Source organism: Oculina patagonica, chromosome 5 (genome assembly GCF_052425735.1).
Source record: "Oculina patagonica isolate OP01 chromosome 5, crgOcupat, whole genome shotgun sequence".
Lineage (NCBI taxonomy): Eukaryota > Metazoa > Cnidaria > Anthozoa > Scleractinia > Oculinidae > Oculina > Oculina patagonica.
Genome location: NC_135762.1, coordinates 26,519,152 through 26,537,688, shown reverse-complemented (window position 1 = coordinate 26,537,688; position 18,537 = coordinate 26,519,152). Strand labels below are relative to the sequence as shown.

General features: G+C 40.8%; 2 protein-coding genes across 7 annotated transcripts; both read left to right on the top strand.

Annotated features, from left to right (window-relative positions):
* The first annotated feature begins 365 nt into the window (after window positions 1–365).
* On the top strand, window positions 366–8,405 carry LOC144653548 (uncharacterized). Its single transcript, XM_078513576.1, has 6 exons — window positions 366–496; window positions 2,134–3,087; window positions 3,626–4,130; window positions 5,148–5,341; window positions 6,609–6,953; window positions 7,468–8,405. Exons 2-6 carry the CDS (start codon window positions 2,162–2,164, stop codon window positions 7,907–7,909), a joined length of 2,412 nt encoding a protein of 803 aa, XP_078369702.1. The 5' UTR covers window positions 366–496; window positions 2,134–2,161; the 3' UTR covers window positions 7,910–8,405.
* Window positions 8,406–9,413: 1,008 nt separating this feature from the next.
* On the top strand, window positions 9,414–17,768 carry LOC144653544 (uncharacterized). Of its 6 annotated transcripts, none has more exons than XM_078513570.1 (7): window positions 10,106–10,280; window positions 10,535–10,615; window positions 11,799–12,750; window positions 13,526–14,027; window positions 14,432–14,625; window positions 15,623–15,967; window positions 16,519–17,768. In XM_078513570.1, the coding sequence occupies exons 3-7, from the start codon at window positions 11,828–11,830 to the stop codon at window positions 16,970–16,972; spliced, it is 2,418 nt and encodes an 805-aa protein (XP_078369696.1). In that variant the 5' UTR covers window positions 10,106–10,280; window positions 10,535–10,615; window positions 11,799–11,827; the 3' UTR covers window positions 16,973–17,768. The 6 variants fall into 6 exon arrangements, with proteins under 6 accessions (XP_078369699.1, XP_078369696.1, XP_078369698.1 ...); XM_078513572.1 differs by having other exon boundaries at window positions 10,535–10,620; XM_078513573.1 differs by lacking the exons at window positions 10,106–10,280; window positions 10,535–10,615 and adding an exon at window positions 9,414–9,489.
* The last annotated feature ends 769 nt before the right edge of the window (window positions 17,769–18,537 follow it).

Here is an 18,537-nt window from a genome sequence, read left to right as displayed (position 1 = left end):
CTGCTGCTTTGCGTAAGTTTCACGTGATTAAAGGTCAAAAAACTCGTGATCCAATTGTGTTCAATGCATTTCATTCATTCTTGAAGACCAAAGGAATGCTCTCTCGATGCTTTCGAGTCTGGCTATATACGTCCCGCGCATACGTAATAGCACGTGAAGCTTTGCAATGCGGGCTCCTCTGGTCGCCCGCAATTATTATCTTTTTGTTTATTTGTTGTTTATTGTTTATTTTTATTTTTTTATTTTGCTTTTGCTTTTTTCGATTTTATTTGTTTCGTTTCTTCGTTTGTTTCCCCCGGCCCGACAGACCGACCCGTTCAACAGAAATACAATAGAATTACCCAACACAACACAGCTCCTTCATTCATGATGGCACGTATTATTTATGACTTCACTGAAGCGTGAAAGTTAAACAAAACAGCAGAGCCTTGGCCTCCAGGACCATTCACGCAAAAGCCTTTTCATTTGGTGAATTGAAAAGACGGCCAAATTCCAGGTGAGCGAAACCTTTAACCTCGTTTTGTAATCTCATCGTAAAATGTTCTGTTTTCGGTGACTCTAGGGTTTTCTTTAGCAATACTTAACTTTCGTGTAAGTAAAGGTAAATGGAAACACGGTATCTGATTTTCCGACGAGAAATGAACCGCAAGTTGGCCCAATGCTTTACACTGAACTTCATAGCGGCAACAAATAAACAAGACACCGAACGTTCATGACCATGTAACATGGTTCAGGACCGAACGCAGGGTTAGTCAGTTCGGGTGTGTGAGGGTTAGAGCTTTCTAAATCAGGTATACGGATTTGCTGGGTTTTTATATTATTTTCAGCATAAGTACATGCGTATTTGGTGTATCGGGTTCAATATTGTGTACGAGTAACTAATATAAGCAATATATTGAATTTTAAAACTTTCTTTGGGTATATTAGTATACCAACGCCTCCCTTGGCTGACCCTGAATTAAATTGAAGTAGTTCAATTGGTTTCTTTTAAATTTTCAACTGATACACTTGGCAATGCAACAGGAAAATAAACTAAATTTGAAAACGTTTGGGTCGATTTTTTAATTTTGTAATCAGGTAAATTAGCATAATTTCCTGTTTCACCATTGTCAAAGTGAAAATTAACATGCAAATCACAACAGAAATCTTACTCGACCGTAACAAATCAACGTGTCTTATGTTTTCTTATTGATTGATGCACTGCTTCGCCACGGCTTTACATCATTTAATTGGTATTCTTAGTTCTTATGCTGTCACTGCTCAATTTTCAGTTTTCATGATCGCGTCAGTTACACTGTCTATAAACGCACCGTAATTATGATTTGGTAAAAAAAAACCTCGTTTCTCAGGTGATAAATGAATGGAATAACATGTGTATAAATATCAACTAAGGCGAGAGAGAAAGCGTGAATACACCTTGGCCCAGTTGTTCCAAGGGTGGATAACGCTATCCATCGAATAAATCACTATTCAGCGGATAAGTGTTAACAAAACATACTGTGCAATCCACTGGATAGCGATTTATCCGGTGGATAGTGTTATCCATCCTCTGAACAACTGGGGCCTTATTATTTACGTGAATGGCGGAACGCGCGGGAGAGTTTGGGTCGACTACATGAAAGCGAGGCGATTGCGGCTTCGGTTTGAACCAAAACGAAGCATATATATCTGTTGTAATTATTGTAATATCTCGTCGGTTAGAAAGTGATTTTTAGCTGTTGGTGGCAGCTTTTGAAATCCCTGACTTAGCATTTGTAGCCTGGCCATAGTCAGTAAAAAATGTAAAAAAATGTCGTCGGAAAACCGCATCGATCTTTTCGGTCTCTTCAGACTATACTGCCTATTTGCATACAGTTGTAATCCGCGCTACTTTAGATATTTTTAATGAACGACCCTGGCAGCTAACAGAAAGGCAGTGGTTATAGAGGTCCTCGCGTTCCGCTATTCCTGAATATGGTGCATGGAAAGGATTTAGAGAGACCGGAGGTGTTATAGGTATTTTTCTTTCTCCATCAGCAAATGGCTAGCAGTCCAATAAAAATAATGGTATAATAAGAGATTATTTTATGACCGTTCTTTTACCCCTTCTCCCCTGATAATTCAATGTAACTTCAACAACTTCTTTTATTGCAGCATTGGAACCCTAGAAATATCCCGCTCAATGGCAAAATTCGGGTTATCGTTTTCTGGTGGTGGGATAAAGTCGGCGGCCTTCTGCTCAGGAGTCTTGCGCAGACTGCTACAGAAAAACGTGGCTATAGACTACCTGAGCTGCGTCTCAGGGGGCGGTTACACAGGCACAGCCTACCTGGACTGGAAATACAGGCATGGCAAAAAGGATGACAAGAAATGGCATCAGGAATTCTTCAATCACATGAGAGAAGCTGGTGGGTTTATCTGCAACCTCGAATATCGGCCTTGCCAAGCAGTTTTAAAGTTCGTTGCCCTTTTGAGCATAATGATATTTGTCTCAATCATTGCACCTTTAATTATATGGGGGTCGAGCGCATTTCCCATGGCCTACATTGTCGATTTTCTGGTTGGCAGTGTTCTAAGAGGTGGTGATATACCTTGCCCCGAGGAAGTCCGAAGTAACCCGAACATTACCGTCGAACAATGCGAACAGAATCGTCGGACATCTGAAGCCATTTTTCATCGGTTTATCTTGTTTGGGACACCAGTTGTTGTTTCATTCATATCCTACTTCATTAAAGGATTTGTGCAAAAAGGAAAAGGTGTTTTCGATTTTATTATCACGGGTGGTATAGTGATTTTTGGTTTTGTGTTTATGCCATGGTTCATAAACGAGTTCCTTCGTCGCCTTCCACTTTGGATGAAAATCTTTCTTGTTCTGCCCTTGTTCTTCGTTTGGATTTCATTTCCAGCCATGCGTAGACAGGCAACACTGATGACCATTATGTACGGCTACTCATTTGTCATTCAGCTTAGAGTTTATCACATCACTTCCTTTGGTGTTGAGTACAGTGATGAAGCCTTCGATCTACTGCTAGGCGTGTCTGCAATTATCACGTTTTTTGTTCCTCTCGTTGCATCAATACAGCAACGTCTTGTTCACGTGTGGCTCAGGTAAGGTTAATATTGAGAAAGTCAAAATGCAAAACTGTGCTCTTAGAATACAGTCAACTGCCTTTATAACGGACATCTCGGGACCACCATTTGGTGTCCGTAATAGCAAAAGTCCACAGTAGCAAGACTTATTTTCAGTAATTCTTATTCGCCGGGACTTCAACTCCCGTCCGTAATAGCGAGGTGTCCGCAAGGCGAGAGTTAACTGTAATTGCAAGGTGCCCGATGGCTCTAAAGAAAGAAATCTTGGGAGCCAAGGTCTAAAAGTCTTTCATGATAGCGAAGTTATACAAGTCTCCCAAAGACAAAATTAAGTCATATGTGGCACCCGGGCTCTTTTAGAGTACAACTCTGAAATTGTTATAAAACTTCAATTTTACTAGATAGGGGATATTTTTGGTGGAGGAAATTGGCATCAGGTGAGGCCTATTGCGATAGTTAACCCTATAAGAAATTTAATTTAAATGCCAGAGGTGGCAGAGTTTGTTGATGGCTATTGTTGTTAGAGCTTATATTTTACCTATCTTTGCCTTTACAGATGGGTACTCCAAAAATCATTTTACTATCCAAAGACGACTGGAAGATTTGGTTGCAGTGGCATCTCATGGCGTGACCTCTTCATTTATTGCCCAAGCTTTGGTAACAAGCACAAAACTCAGGCAATAAGCCCCAAGCAAGCGCTTACTCTAGATGATCTCGATGACTTCATTCCTACCTACATCGGATGTAGTACAATCAACAGATGGCGACGCACCACCTCCCCCAGAGAAGCACACTATGATGTCCTTTCTATGACTCCACATTGGATTGAACGCCTTGATCGCACACCTGAAGACGAAGAATTCCATGGCCACTTGATGCCTGAGGATATCTATCTGTCGGATTGCCTTGCAACGTCTGCGGCTGCGATTGACTATGAGATGGGAGCAAGGCAGGGTGATGAGGCACCTTTCAGAGATTTGAAAGTTATGCTGGGGCTGTCGTCGGGTGCGTCAGTTGTGGCTGACAGGAGGCATGAGGAACAGCGACACTTCTGTATTCAGGTGAAGAATAAATAAGCTTCTGCCGTTCTTCATTTCATCCCTTTTCACGTGCAAAAAAATAATTTTACGTTTATATAAAGTTTGTTGAACTTTAGAATGGCGACGATAATATTTCAGTACATTACATAGGAAAGGGTGGACGAAATAGGCCGAATCGAGCTTATGCATTAAGGTTATTCCTAACAACCACTCAACTAACAAGGTGCTAGTGTCTCGGGATGCCCCGCCCACCAATTTGCTCGTGGCAACGCACGAACCAAAATTTTGAATACCTTCTAATACCAAACATTGCCTACTCATTACCCAATTCAATTCCTTATAGAGGAAGCGGACGATCGTTGGTTTTGTATCTTACTTTATTTTTTTGTGAGTACAAAAAGAATTCGCTGCTCTGGTGGTGGTTGCTTGATGTCATTGTTGTTGCTATTTTTTGCTGTTGACAGCGTTTGTTGTTGTCGTTGTTTTAGTTGTTGCTGATTTAATTTGGTTACTGTCGCTGCCTTTTTGTTTACAGTAGTCAAACCGGATGTTCTTTGAATGGGAACTCTGTAATGTTGCGGCGCAATGTTCCAATATTGATTGACAGCTCGCTTGTCGCAACTTGCAACTTTCAATTCAAATTTGCTCAAGAAAGTTGCCAAGTTCAAGTTTTCACTTTTCTGTATAAAATATAACAACCATTCCACCTCTCTTACAGAAAAGATGAAAACAATTGCCCTGTGGTCGACTATTTATTACCAGATTGTGAGAAATTAGCGACTGGCGTAGTTGAAATTGGCAAACTGGTAATTGCACTTAAAAATTCAACTTTTCTCCGCAAGTTACATCTTACGTGTTTAATTTTAAAGCGAGATTCTCAGTTTGGCGATTTGAACTAACATGAACTAAGCCTGTAGCTAAGTTCTCAAATTCTGTTTATAAACAGTCGACTAAGGGGTAGTTATTTTCTGTTTCTTTGAAACAGAGGCTATGAAACAGAGTTTGTTTGCATGCTTATTATTTTCTCTTGTTTTCTAGATTCTTCCTCTTCTTTTAGAGTTCATCCGTATTCTTCCGTTGGCGATCTTTTTTATCGTTTATATAGAAACCTACAACGGTGACTACTTAGCAGTTGGAATTCTGATGTATTATGGTATTTCGCTGTTGTTAGCTGCAATGGCGGTTGTGCCAACTGGAGACAGAAAGCCTGGAAGACTGGAACGAATTGCAAGGTAAAGGTTTGCCAGACTTGCCAGGTTGCGATCAACCTCGTTCCCAGGGTCTCTCTCTCCCCGCCCCCCCCCCCCCCCCTCGCTTTGGGGGGCGGGGAGAGAGAGACCCTGGGAACGAGGTTGGGTTGCGATCAGCAAACTAGCAGACTTACTATAGGCTCGTCACGCAATCTTACCTCTTAACGAAGAATGCGTGACCAGGCCAGCACAAAATACCAGGACAGCATCCGTTAAAAATTACATTTAATTATTTTACTTAATCTCGATTCGTTAAATCTCTCCTCTTTCTGGAATTTTCCCTAGGCTGAATTGAAACGATAAAGACCCTATGCAAATTCTGCTGCTATTAAGTTTTGGCTCCCAGAAGAATCATTTGTCGACAGATTTAAATTACTTAGCCTTTAGAACATGTCAAAGTCAATTAGTGTATGGATTAACACTCAAACACTTTCAGCCTTTTAACCAAAATCACTGAAACCTATTCAGGGTAGCATGTTATTCCAAGTATTTCAAGTGTCACCATCGGCGTTTAAAGAAACTTTACCAAACAGCAGAATTCTGTGGCAGTCATTTCTGCATGAGGCCTATGGATCAAGGGTCTTACATACTTACTTACTGCCCATCATGCCTGTGTGGCACATAGGGCATCCAGGGCCGTACCTAGGGTTTTTTTTGTCTGCGGGGGCAAATTCCGCATACCTAAAGTTTTCTTATTTTGTTAGTTTATTTTATTTATTTTTTTTCTTTAGTTTTCTTAGTTTTTTTACTTTTTCCTATCGGGGGCAACTGCTCTCCCTGCTACCCCCCCCCCCCGGATCGCGGGACAAAAAATCATGGCCGCTATACAGTAGAATCACGATTGTAAGTTTTTATTTTTTTAGGACTTTTTATAGCGATATTAATCAATCAAGGGTGTTTTAATTTTTTATATTTTTAATCATGTTAATTATATTATCTATAGTAGCTAGCATTTTTATATTGTATATATTTTAATTAATTTAGATTTTAGTTTTTAATTTCGTGAAATAACTGTAAACTAGCCGTAAAGCTAAGATTATTTCACGTTAATAAAGTATCTATCTATCTATCTATCTATTACTCGAACCTCCAGAATAAACGAAAATTCCTTTGAAAAAACGGGGGTAAAATAAGAGGGAGTTTCGAGAAGCCGAAGGTGTGAGTAATCGGGTGTCATTGTATTCTGTGAGTATTGTGTTTAATAATCACTGGAAAAGTTTCACTTTCTTTCTAAAACTCTTTTCAACAGGTGGTTCACAATCAACCTATCCTTCATACACTTCGTCAGAAAAATGATGCAAATGACCAACCATGGTCCCAGGCCCCCACCAGTTTTATCCTTAAGCGACGGCGGCCATTTTGAAAACCTTGGCATTCTACCTCTTCTGAAGCTCCGACTGAAAAAGATCATAGCAGTAGATGGCAAGCGCACCATTTTAGACCAAGACTACGGCCAGTCCCTTCTAAACGCTTTGGACCTGGCCAGCAAGAAGTTAGGCTGTTCATTTTCAGGAATGGATGGACGATATATTGTTGAGGATATTCGCGACAACTTTGTGGAGAGAAGTCCTGGATCCCAGCCAAGCAGTTATAGGTATGATGATACTAATTACAATTTGATACAATTAGTTAGATTTAGTCCACTTTATTGCATAATGCCAATTTCTAGTGTGCTCATGGTAATTTTGTACGTGGAGTCTCCACCCCGAGGTCCAACCCCATGCCCTTTTGTATATCATTTTGATAGAAAAGGCACCCCTTTCGAATATCTTTTACTGAAAAAGGCACCCCTTTCATATACCGAAAAGACATGACATATGCCTAAAACAGGAATTCAAATCCCATTTTTTTGTAGCATTTTTAAAATTTAAATTATACAACCATAAATTGCGTCTGTTCGAAACATTAAATATATTGTGAAATCCCTACCTTTAATATACCTCAAGCATGAAAAAGGTACCCCTCCCCCCGGGCACATTGTATGCGTCAGTTATTTAACGGTCTGACGGTCGCTGGCAAAATTACACGCTGTTACAGGATAACTAAAACATAGCAATATACACAAATTTCTCAGACTAAAAGGTTTCTCTCTCGTCAAATTTTTTCAGGTTTAGAGTGCAGTATTATGATAAGAATCTTCACAGCGATGGGAAGACTAAAGTTGGCGAAGGAGAAATCCTTTATATAGCTGCTAGGCATCCTGACAAAGCAGTTAAAACTTCGACATACGTAACATGGGAAGAGGCGTTGCGTGACATTGATGTTGATCTCGAGGCAGGGCTTTGGGGCGCTGGACCCGAGTTATCAGCGGAGGAAGTCGAACGCCTCACATTCTGCTGCTGTGAATGTTGCCATGGAAACACATGCCGCGGTTTGTCAGAGGCTATGTGTGGGGCGTTTCCACAGCATAACACTTACAATCAGTTTTTCACACCAGCAATGTTCTCTGCGTACCACAGAGAAGGATATCGTGCAAGTATGGAAGCGAAAGTTACTGAGTTTGTGGGTGGTGAGACTTCACCTCCCGCTACAGCGTCCACTTTTGTCTAAACTAAATACTAATGAATAATTCCTTTACAAAGGAAGTCGGATGTTTTTTATCCATGTAAACATGGATCTAGGACCAAGGACCTTTTTATTTTATCGTATTGTCTGTTTATGGAACAAATTATATAACTTCCTGAAGCTAGGGCTTTCCACAAGTTGCTCGAGATTTCCCAAACGGTTGCCCAAAAATCCAAAACGTTGCATAAAATCAGAAAATTCTCCAAAAATATCGGCCTTTTTCCCTTCGAAGGTAAAATTGCTAAGCATATTCATGCAATTTTTACTGCAAAAGGATCTAAATAACATTTTAAGGCCAAAATTTGTAGAATTACAAGGATTTCTTTCACTAAAGAACAATCGTAAAGACATCGATAGCTTCATGTTTGCTGACGAGTTTCCTGCTGAATGATCCGAAAACTTGAAGCATCCTCTGAACTTCATCGGAAATCTTCGACAAATTTCGTTAATCCAAGGAAGTTCGTAACACCTTTAAATACTGCCTTTTGACTGTATTGTGTTTTGTATTATGTTTTGTTGCTGAGTTTTGTTGTGTTTGAGCATACCTGAAGCTTTGTGACACTGTCTATACTTTTAAACGTAAATTAAGAATTAAGCTACTCGCTGAATGATTTTAATTCACAGTTATTACTTCATTAAAATATTTATATTTTATCGCAACTTTTATTGTCATTTTTATTCATGGTTCTTATTTATTTTATCTGTTATTGTATTTTCCTTGTAATCTAACGACATTTCTTAGCATTTTTATAACAATTTATCATATTGTCACTTAAAAGCCCTCTTCAGGGAGATGTCAATAAAGTTTGTATTGTTAAAGGAGAAGTTCACTCCAGAGTGGCCATTTATTTTCTTTACGCCAATGAAAAGTTTATACAAAGATATGTTATTCACAACAATTTCAGCCTCCAACGTGCGCTATAACCTTACGAAATCCTTCCCAAAACTCGACAACTGAACGCCGCCATCTTGGAGCTGGTAATGTATGCTTGACGTCAAAGAGCTCAGCCTAAAGTTTGGCAAGGAAATTTAAACACACGAAACTCCTTGTTTCTTTGTAGTGGCTTTTGTTTGTAAAAATTCCTGTTTGTGCAGCTCCATTCTGCTCAAACAGAGCTCCAAGCAATAGAGAGCTCTTTGACGTCACGCATACATTACCAGCTCCAAGATGGCGGCGTTCAGTTGTCGAGTTTTGGGAAAGATTTTTTAGGGTTATAGTCAACGTTGGAGGCTGAAATTTTGGTGAATAACATATCTTTGTGTAAAATTTTTATTGGCGTAAAGAAAATAAATGGCCATTCTGGAGTGAACTTCTCCTTTAACAAATTGACGTCCGTTTTTTTGTGTCTGTCCTCTTATTGATGATACACTGCGTCATAACATGTCAAAGTGTTGTAGATCTACGAGCCGTGGACGACAGAGACGGTGGTCGCACAATATCAGACCAAAACTTTTAAGAGTCTCTTCTGAGCGCTTTGGACCTGGCCAGCAACAAGTTGAGTTGTTCATTTTAAGCCATAAATGGACGATATATTGTTGAAGATATTCGAGACAACTTTGTGGAGGTATGATATCTTATGTTTATATATCAACTGGCTGCCTCTAACACTTCGCTCGCCTCTGCTCAACATCCCCCGTCCCCCTCCCTTCGTGCTTTAATCTAGCTGTCTCTTTCACGCTCTTTTGTGTTGACAAATAGAGAGACTGTGAACAGTCTATTTAAAATGCTATTATATTAAATCATCATGCTTATCAGCGAGGGTCCTCCATAACTATTTATTATTTTGATCAGATATTGTTTTTCTTTTTAAAAAAAACTTCATATCCCTTTCTATTTTCATAAAGTAAGATTTTACCTCAGTTAAGTCCGTAGATTCTGTGAACCTCCACATTGCACCAGAGCCGTAAAATTCTGATAAACCTAAGCTAAACTCGGCTCTTTTTAGCTCGAGAGAATTTAATTTAGATGTTGTCGTGATTTGTGCGAGTACTGGACCTCATTCCTAAGTAATCCGGCTACTATTGCATTTCAACGCGAAACCGAAGTTTTCCGGTCGTCTTAGATAGACATGTGTTACCATGGTGTTTGCTAAATTCTCTGACCCGGCAGGCTTTAGCACTGAGACCCTGTAGTGACGCATACGTATGTCAAGAAATATTGCGTGACGATTCCACAAGAGCGTCCGCGTAGGAGGCGAAATAGTGTTTAAAGTTATGCTCTGTTTTGGTTAAATTTGTTAACGAGCAACTGTTTGTGTGTTGACCTCTTTGACTTTGAAAACATCCCGCAGCCCTTGAGTTGATAGAACTGCTATTTACAACTCTAAACTACTGAAGAGAAACAAAGAACATTCAAGTAAGTGTGACAAAAATTATTTAACTTCAGCCCAATATTTCGCCCTAAATTATGGTGGTGTATAATTAGTACAAGGCGCTTTTTTTATCCACTGTATTACATAGCTCTCACAATGCCGTGATCGTTTGTTTATTTTGTCATATTTGTGTTTGTTGTCGCATAATGTCGATGTGTGTTAAAGAATGTTGAATTCAAATAGGCTTAGTGGCCTCAGTCGACTGTAAAATTTGACGCGAACAAGTTGTTTCTCAAAGCTCACTGACGCGAATCCGACAAGCCGAGGACGCGAACTGTAGTTTGCCGCTGAACCTTCTTGGTAGAGGACTGCATTTCAGGTAGAGTAAACAGCATGCCCAGATGCAGTGTAAGAATCTGAAAATAATAACTTTAACTACAAGGTTGTTCGGAATGCGAGAACTTTTTCAGTCGAAAGCTGTATACAATATCCGCCTCACGCTCCACTGAAAACGTAAATTTTATTTATCAGTTTCTACATTCCGAAGTTCGTTTTAACACTGAACAGAAGCTGTGATGAAGGCGAGAGGTGAGATAGTATAGGGGGGTTAAGCGCTACTCTAACAATTTTCAAATGTTCACCTTTCTCTTCGGTCGAGAATGCCGATACGATATAAAACTTTGAAATATCTGAATGATATCGGTGTTTCCCTTGATAACAAAGCATTTTTATTGTAGGCCTTAAGTAACAGAACAAAAGCGAATACAGCCAAAGAGAGGTGATTGTTTTCTTTATTGCATTACATAACCCTGAATTTTACGTGAAAAAATGCGGCGTGTTTTGAGTGCATTGTGCCATCTTATTTGCATATTTTTGTGTTTATTTTCGTTTGTTATAACATTGACCGAAAGCAGTGACCGGAAAATTGCGGTTTTTCCTGATATTTTTCCTTGTTTGCCTTTTTCCGCTTTTTTACGAGATTTATTAGGTTTTTAGCAGAAAACTCATGCTTCCACGTTTCATGCTAAGTATGGTACATGAAGTAGCAGTAGGTCAGTAAGTAAGACCGCTGTTCCACATGAGTAGCCGCGGCGCACATTTACAACTGAGTATTTATTTGATTGGTGACATTTAAGGAGGCTCAAAACAGTTTTCAGTACTTTCTAGCTCTTATATACTTTGATGGGTCAGTGCTACAAATATTTATCAGTTATTCTACAAAAATGGTATCAAACAAATGCCCAGTCATTGGCAAACAAATTGTGATAATTTCCTTGACGTCACTTGTTACCATAGCAACGATATAAGCAGTTAAAAACACAATAATTTTAGCTTTAAGTGCTTATAACTCAAAAACAAGTCCGGTGACCCCCATTTTTTATTATTGAATAATGATCAGCATGTTAAAAAACAACTTTTTGCAAAGTTAAAAAAATTTCTCTGGAGCGGTTTTAGAGCCACTTTAAATTTTCGAAAATTTGTGCGCATTGTGGTGTCTGTTTTTATTTCTGGGTAAAATACACAACTGGTCAATGCAACTCTATTTCCCTCTTGTTTTACAGAAACACGAGGAAAAAGTGCTATTTTCGTCATGGCAAGGGTTGGCCTGGCGTTCTCTGGTGGCGGAATCCGGTCAGCTTCCTTATGCTCAGGAGTTCTGCGCAGACTGCTGCAGAAGAAAGCCAACATAGACTACCTGAGCTGCGTGTCAGGGGGCGGTTACGCAGGCACAGCCTACCTGGACTGGAAATACAGGCACGGAAAGAAAGACGACCCAGAATGGCATGAGCGCTTCTTTGAGCACATGCGCAGCAGAAGCGGCATCTTTTGTAACTGGCAGAAGCCGTGTCAAGGAATCCTGGATTCCATCATTTTGTTCACCATGACTTTCTTCGTCGCCTTAGTCATTCCCATACTCCTTTGGTCGTCCTACGCATGCCCACTAGCCTTTGTGATCGATTTCCTGTTTGGTAGAATCCTCAAAGGTGGTCGCAAGCCGTGCAAAAAGCTTGCGAAGGACAATCCAAAGATAAGTCTTAGGGAATGTGAGCTGGAACGTTACACATCTTCTGTCGTCAATCAGCAATTTGCTCTGTTCGCGATTCCTGTTGCTATCGCTATTATCTCCAGCTTATTAAGAAGTTTACTGCGGAAAGGAAAAGGCTTCTTCACTTTCCTTTCCACGTCGTGTTTTGTTTTCTTTGGTCTGGTGTTCATTCCGTGGTTTATTGAGGAATTTCTTGATTTAATTCCAAACTGGATGAAGATCCTTATTATTTTACCCACTTTCCTACTTTGGTTCGCGTTCCCACTCATGCGCAGAAACGCCACCTTGGTCCTAGTGATCTATGTGTACTCGTTTGTGATTTACTGGCGGGTATATAACGGCAGAGTGTTCAATTGGGAATATGAACAGGAGACTTTTAACAAACTGTTGGCGATTTCTACCGTTTTGCTGTGGAGTGCTCCCATTATAGGGACGATACAACAGCGCATAGGTCACGTGTACAACAGGTAATTTTGATTGGTTTATGCTTTCTAACCCCAGGGAAGGGATACAAGGGACAAGGGTCTGCTTTTGCTGGGAATGTGCCGCTTGCTTGGTTTATGCCCCTAATCTATTAAGGTCTATTTTGTGGCCAATTATATAGGCCCCAATAGTCACCCACAATTTTCGCAAATGTTAATTACAAATGTGTCACTTTGTGTTCATAGAGCTACCTCGTAAACACTTTTTAAATTATCATGCGAGTGGACCCGATCTATCCAGACGTCTTTTTTGCACGATCGACTGATCAATGTAACCGAATAGAAACAAAGCACCGCGCATAACGCAAAGCAAAATACTTCCGGGCAGTTAGATTTCGAAGTATAAACGTACGAAAGAGATAGATTATATTTGATGAATTGTATTAGATTTTGAAACCAGAAATTTCTACTTTCTTCTTATACAAATGACCGGTATGAATTACAAGATTGTTTGACCTTTTTCTATCGCATATCGTATATCAGATGTCACACTACAAGAAAACGCATTTTTTTTTAACTATCATTCAACACAGCTCAGAAGTGGTCACTGCTTTTATTTCCGTTACTTTTATGACAAATTTCTTGAAAATTATTTAATACCCCCTTGTGAAACGTCATCGCGTATTTCATTCATTCGTTCATCATTCATTCATTCATCGCTTCTGCATGCATTGCGTGCCGTCTATTACCTTCAAATAGCTGTATCTATATCGCTTCGGACCATATATATCTAACAAACTCCGATTGACTTTATCTACAGATGGCGTATTCAAAGGGCATTGTACACACGAGCCAGCACTGGTTGGGGTGGTTGTGCCGGAATCTCGTGGCGGGACCTCTTCCTTCGATGCCCAACATGTCGACCAAACAAGTTAAAGGGAATCAACCTTAGCCAGGCCCTGACCTTGGAAGACCTTGATGACGTCAAGCCAATCTACATAAGCGGCGTAACGATCAACAAGTGGCGTCGAACCAGCTCTCTGAAAGAACCTGATTACGAACTGTTAATAATGTCACCCAATGGCATTGAACGAATTGACCGACCTTCTGACGAGCCCGAGTTCGATGGCAAGTTGATGCCGACGGATATATATCTGTCCGATGCCATGGCAACGTCAGCTGCTGCCGTCGACCATCACATGGGAGCGAGGGAAAGTGACGACGCGTCCTTCAGAGATTTGAAGGTCATGCTTGGAGTTGCCATGGGAACGGCGGTCGTTGCAGACGAGAGGCATGAAGGGAAGAGAACCTGTTGTATTCAGGTAAAAATAAATGATTCAAACATTTAACACACCCAAAATATTTCTCAAAATGTGTTGATGTTTCAACCAGTCTCCACGTCATCTTCAATGAACTCAGTTCTAGTGGCCTGAAAACTAAAAACTCAATTGTTGACGGCGAGAGACTTGGGCCCCACATGGCTCCACCTTAGCCTTGTTCTGAAAAATGGCCATTTGAGATTGGTGAACGCTTCAACACCTTTTAGTGATATTTGGCCCGTTTTGAGGCAACGTTAGCCTGTTATTGCGTTGATATGATAGCCGGAAAGAAGGCTGTCAATAATAAATTTATTATGAATTGATTAGTTTATCGTGAGTTATCAGTTTCCTAACTGCTTCCTTTGTATTGGTAATTGAGTCTTTTTACTTCCTTTTCTTCCTTCCAGACGTTAGCTATACTTGTAGAGGTGATACGCATACTTCCGTTGGTGGTATTTCTTATCATCCACTGGCAAACTCGCAGTCGACTGTACTTAGCTATTGGTATCTTGAGCTTCTTTGGTATACTGATGCTGTTGACGCTGACCGCTCTTGTACCAACTGGCAGCAAAAATCCTGGAAGACTCGAGAGAATTGCCAGGTACACCCAGCTTCTGTTTACACCCGCTTTCAATGTTACCTGCATGGCTGCTTTCTATTGACATCCATCTTTCGACGTGCTAAACAAACAAGATGGATCGAAATCCACCGATCACAGCCCACAAGCATGACCTTCTGAGCTTGTGGGTTCATTTGCATGAGAACAACAACGGTATGCATCGGTTTTGAGTGGCTCATTTCAAACAACACGTCGTAAGACGATGTCCAAAGATGGATGAAGCACTGAAAGCCGCTGTAATTTTCTAAGTAACACGATTCTAGGATAAAGAATGTAAATACTCTAGGTTAAAAGTGTAAGATATAAAGGCACTGGAACACAAAAATCCTTTAATAATTATCGTAACTGTGGCATCAGTTCCTTTACCGGTAATGTCGTTCCTAGATCTTTTATGGACGGCTTCGTCCACAAGAGATCTGGGAATGAGAAAACTTAGGCGGACTTCTTACTATAGAAAAAACATAATCTAATGTACTCACATTGTAAAAGTATGTTATAAGTCCTGGTTTAAACTTTGCGTTTTGAGGAGCTTATAGGATCAAGGGTCCGGGTTCAAGCCTGGCCGGGGTTTATTGCGTTGTGGTCTTGGGCAAGACACTACGCTCAAAGTGCCTCTCTTCACACAGAATGAATGAAAGGGTACCTGCGAATTTAATGCTGGCAGGGGGGCCTACCCTGCGATGGGTTAGCATCCCATCCAGGGGGGAGAATAAATATTCCTAGTTGCTTCATGCAATGCGACTGAAACCGGGATTTTTGATGGGCCACTAGGCTCGAAAGCAGACTTAACCTTTTAGACGTGAGCTGATAAGAATACTTTAAGAAACGGGTTGTGGGTAAAGGGGTTTATAACGACCTATAACCAATGCAACCTAAAATCAAGTTTCTATGGTACAGATATGGTACATCTTTCCGTTTTCGGACATTCTGGTTTTGTTCATAACATTACAACATTTTACTAGACTTTATTTCACTGCAGGTGGTTTTCGATCAACATCGCCTACGTCAGTTTTGTTCGTAAAACCATCGGCATGACTAACCAAGGTCCCAATCCCCCGCCGGTGCTGCGCCTGAGTGATGGCGGCCATATTGAGAATCTTGGTATTCTACCTCTACTCAAGCTAAGGCTAAAAAAGATTGTCTCTGTTAACGGCGGTCGGACAATTTCTGACGAGGACTACGGAGCAACGTTACTGGCGGGTCTAGACATGGCCAGGAAAAAGTTAGGCTGTTCATTTTCAGCAATGGACGGACGAGATATTGCTGAGGATATTCGAGACAACTTTGTTGAGAGACCCCCCGGATCGCAACCATCAAGTTACAGGTTTGAAATGAAACTTTTATCAAAAACTCTGTATTTCTGGGGACCCTGACGTTTCGTACCATAATCCTACAAAGCTACTAAAGGACTACAATCCTACAATCTCAGACGCAATACAAAGAAAAATGCCAATGACGAATTCACGCTTAAACCAGAACACATCACTTTTGTCCATCTTTGAAATGGGAGGAGGGGTAATCTTAATTTTTAATGTCAGTTTTCCAGGATTATAGTTTTACCCACCTGGGCCGCTCAACTCTAGAAATCAGATCACAAAAGGTAGACTAAATTTGGTTTCATTTGATATGCGTTTACTAGGTTGTTGCTTCTTTTATGTACTCAGTCATATTTAATCAAAATCAGTTGCCACATTTCTTGACAGTTGTAAACCTGTCTCCTACGCCAAACTAAAGCCTGTTCTAGACAAAAATAGAGATTGATATCTGTACACTCCTTTCCAGAACAAAGAAGAAGCGTGAATCAACGTTAGGTTTAAAGAAATTGGTTGCTTTAGGTGAGCTAATCTAAACACTGATAGACACCATTTCTCTCAGGTTCAAAGTTCACTACTATGACAAAGATCCCAGTGGCTATGGCAAAACTAAGGTCGGCGAGGGTGATATACTTTTCATCGCTCCCAGGCACCCTGACAAGACCGTGCAAAAGAAGACTTACGAGCCATGGGGCGAGGTGTTGCGTGACATTGATGTTGATCTTGAGGCGGGCCTCTGGGGAGCTAGTCCTCAGTTAACGGCAGACGAGGTTGATCGCTTGACGTTCTGTTGCTGTGAAGGTTGCCATGGAAACAAGTGCCGCGGCTTGTCGGAGTGGATGTGCGGAGCATTTCCACAGCATTCAACTGGAAATCAGTTCTTCACGCCAACCATGTTTACAGCATACCACAGAGAAGGTTATCGCGCATGTATGGAGGCAAACGCCGCTGAATTCCTCGCTGAAGATCAAAGATGTGCATCTGCAGCCACTGCTTATTCAACAATTGACGAATAAGTAGCTTATTTCTGCTATTTAACAATTAGACTACGAGCCCGAGTTTTCTATGAGCAAATAGTCAACGAGGCGCAGCCGAGTTGACTATTGCTCATAGAAAACGAGGGCGAGTAGTCTAATTGTTTTAGTAGAATCTCTTAATGATGGCAGTCCAAAATCTACAATATTGTACACTTCGAAGACAAAAATCAAGAAAATTTACCGCTTAAAGAGCTACGCGCGCGCGCGACTGTTTTCTATCGGCGAATAGAAAACAGAGGGAGAACCAATTAGATTCGCGGATTTCCAATAGAGCACAGCTGAGTTTCTACTAATACCGGTTATTCAACCATTTTATCGAATGGAGAACTGATGTCGTGTCCGCTAGTAGTTTAATACTAGTCGAGGTTCGTAAGGGGCATAACAGAGGGATAAGAAGCACTTAATTTAAGGAAGTGTTCAATTCAAGCTGTCGATTAGTCAGTTATAAGTCGTTTAAAAAAATTGCATGAGAATAATACTGCAATGATCATATATTCAATATAACCATGAGAAAGTCTAGGAGTGTCGACTGTCTAAGTCCAGTTCGACCGTTCCTACATAATATTGGACACCTTGCATATCACGTTGCATGGAACCTGCATTTTTTTTTTGACCGATTTTAAACATGATGGCTAATTATTACTATATGGCCAAAAGCTTGACGGTGTAGATGTTCATTTACACCAAGAATTTAATGGAATTAACTTGAACTAAAAATTAAAATTTATTATAGAAGCTACATAATCTGATTGGCATTAAACCTCCATTTATTGTGGTTCGTGATTCGCATTCCTTCCATCAATCCATCACCCAGCCAGGTGTATAAGTGGCTACCGTATGTTATAGAACAATTTGACAAAATGTTGAAAGTTAACCTGTGAGGATGTCATTCCTGTCTAAATAGAGTACATATATAATAGTCCCCATTGCCTAGTGTCACAAGTATGGAGGATATTACACCGTGACGCGAATACCGTAGAATCCGGGTTATAAGCCCTGGGCTTATACAATTTCGTAAAGGTTTTTTGGTGGGCTTTTTTAAAAACGAGAGGGCTTTGATCCGGGGGGAACTAGACTATTCACAGCCCTCTATTTTATCGTATTTTTTCGATCGATAAGTGCAGGGAAAGAACGGCGAGGGAACCGGACGCCAGCGCAAAATGGGAGCCGCGAGGGGGTGGCGGGCGGTTAGCTTCGCTCGCTCCCGCTCCTGCTCGCTCCCACCCCCTCCCCCGTGCTTCGCGCTCACGCTCGCTTCGCTCGCAGATTCTCTCGCTTTTATTGCGTTAAAAAATAGAGACGCTGTGGAAAGTGTAGTTCAGAACTGTGTTCTCGCCCGAGGAGGCTTATAACCGGATGTATTTTTTGTTTCGAGGTTGATGGGCCTGTAACCGGGGGGGGGGGCAAATAAACAGTGAGGGGGGCCTTAGAACCGGAATTTTTCGGTATATGAAGATATTTTTCGAATGAGCGCAAGCGAATGAGTACAATATTGTCTTGACACGAGAACAATCACTTATGTCTTCACGCCGCCGTGTAATTTC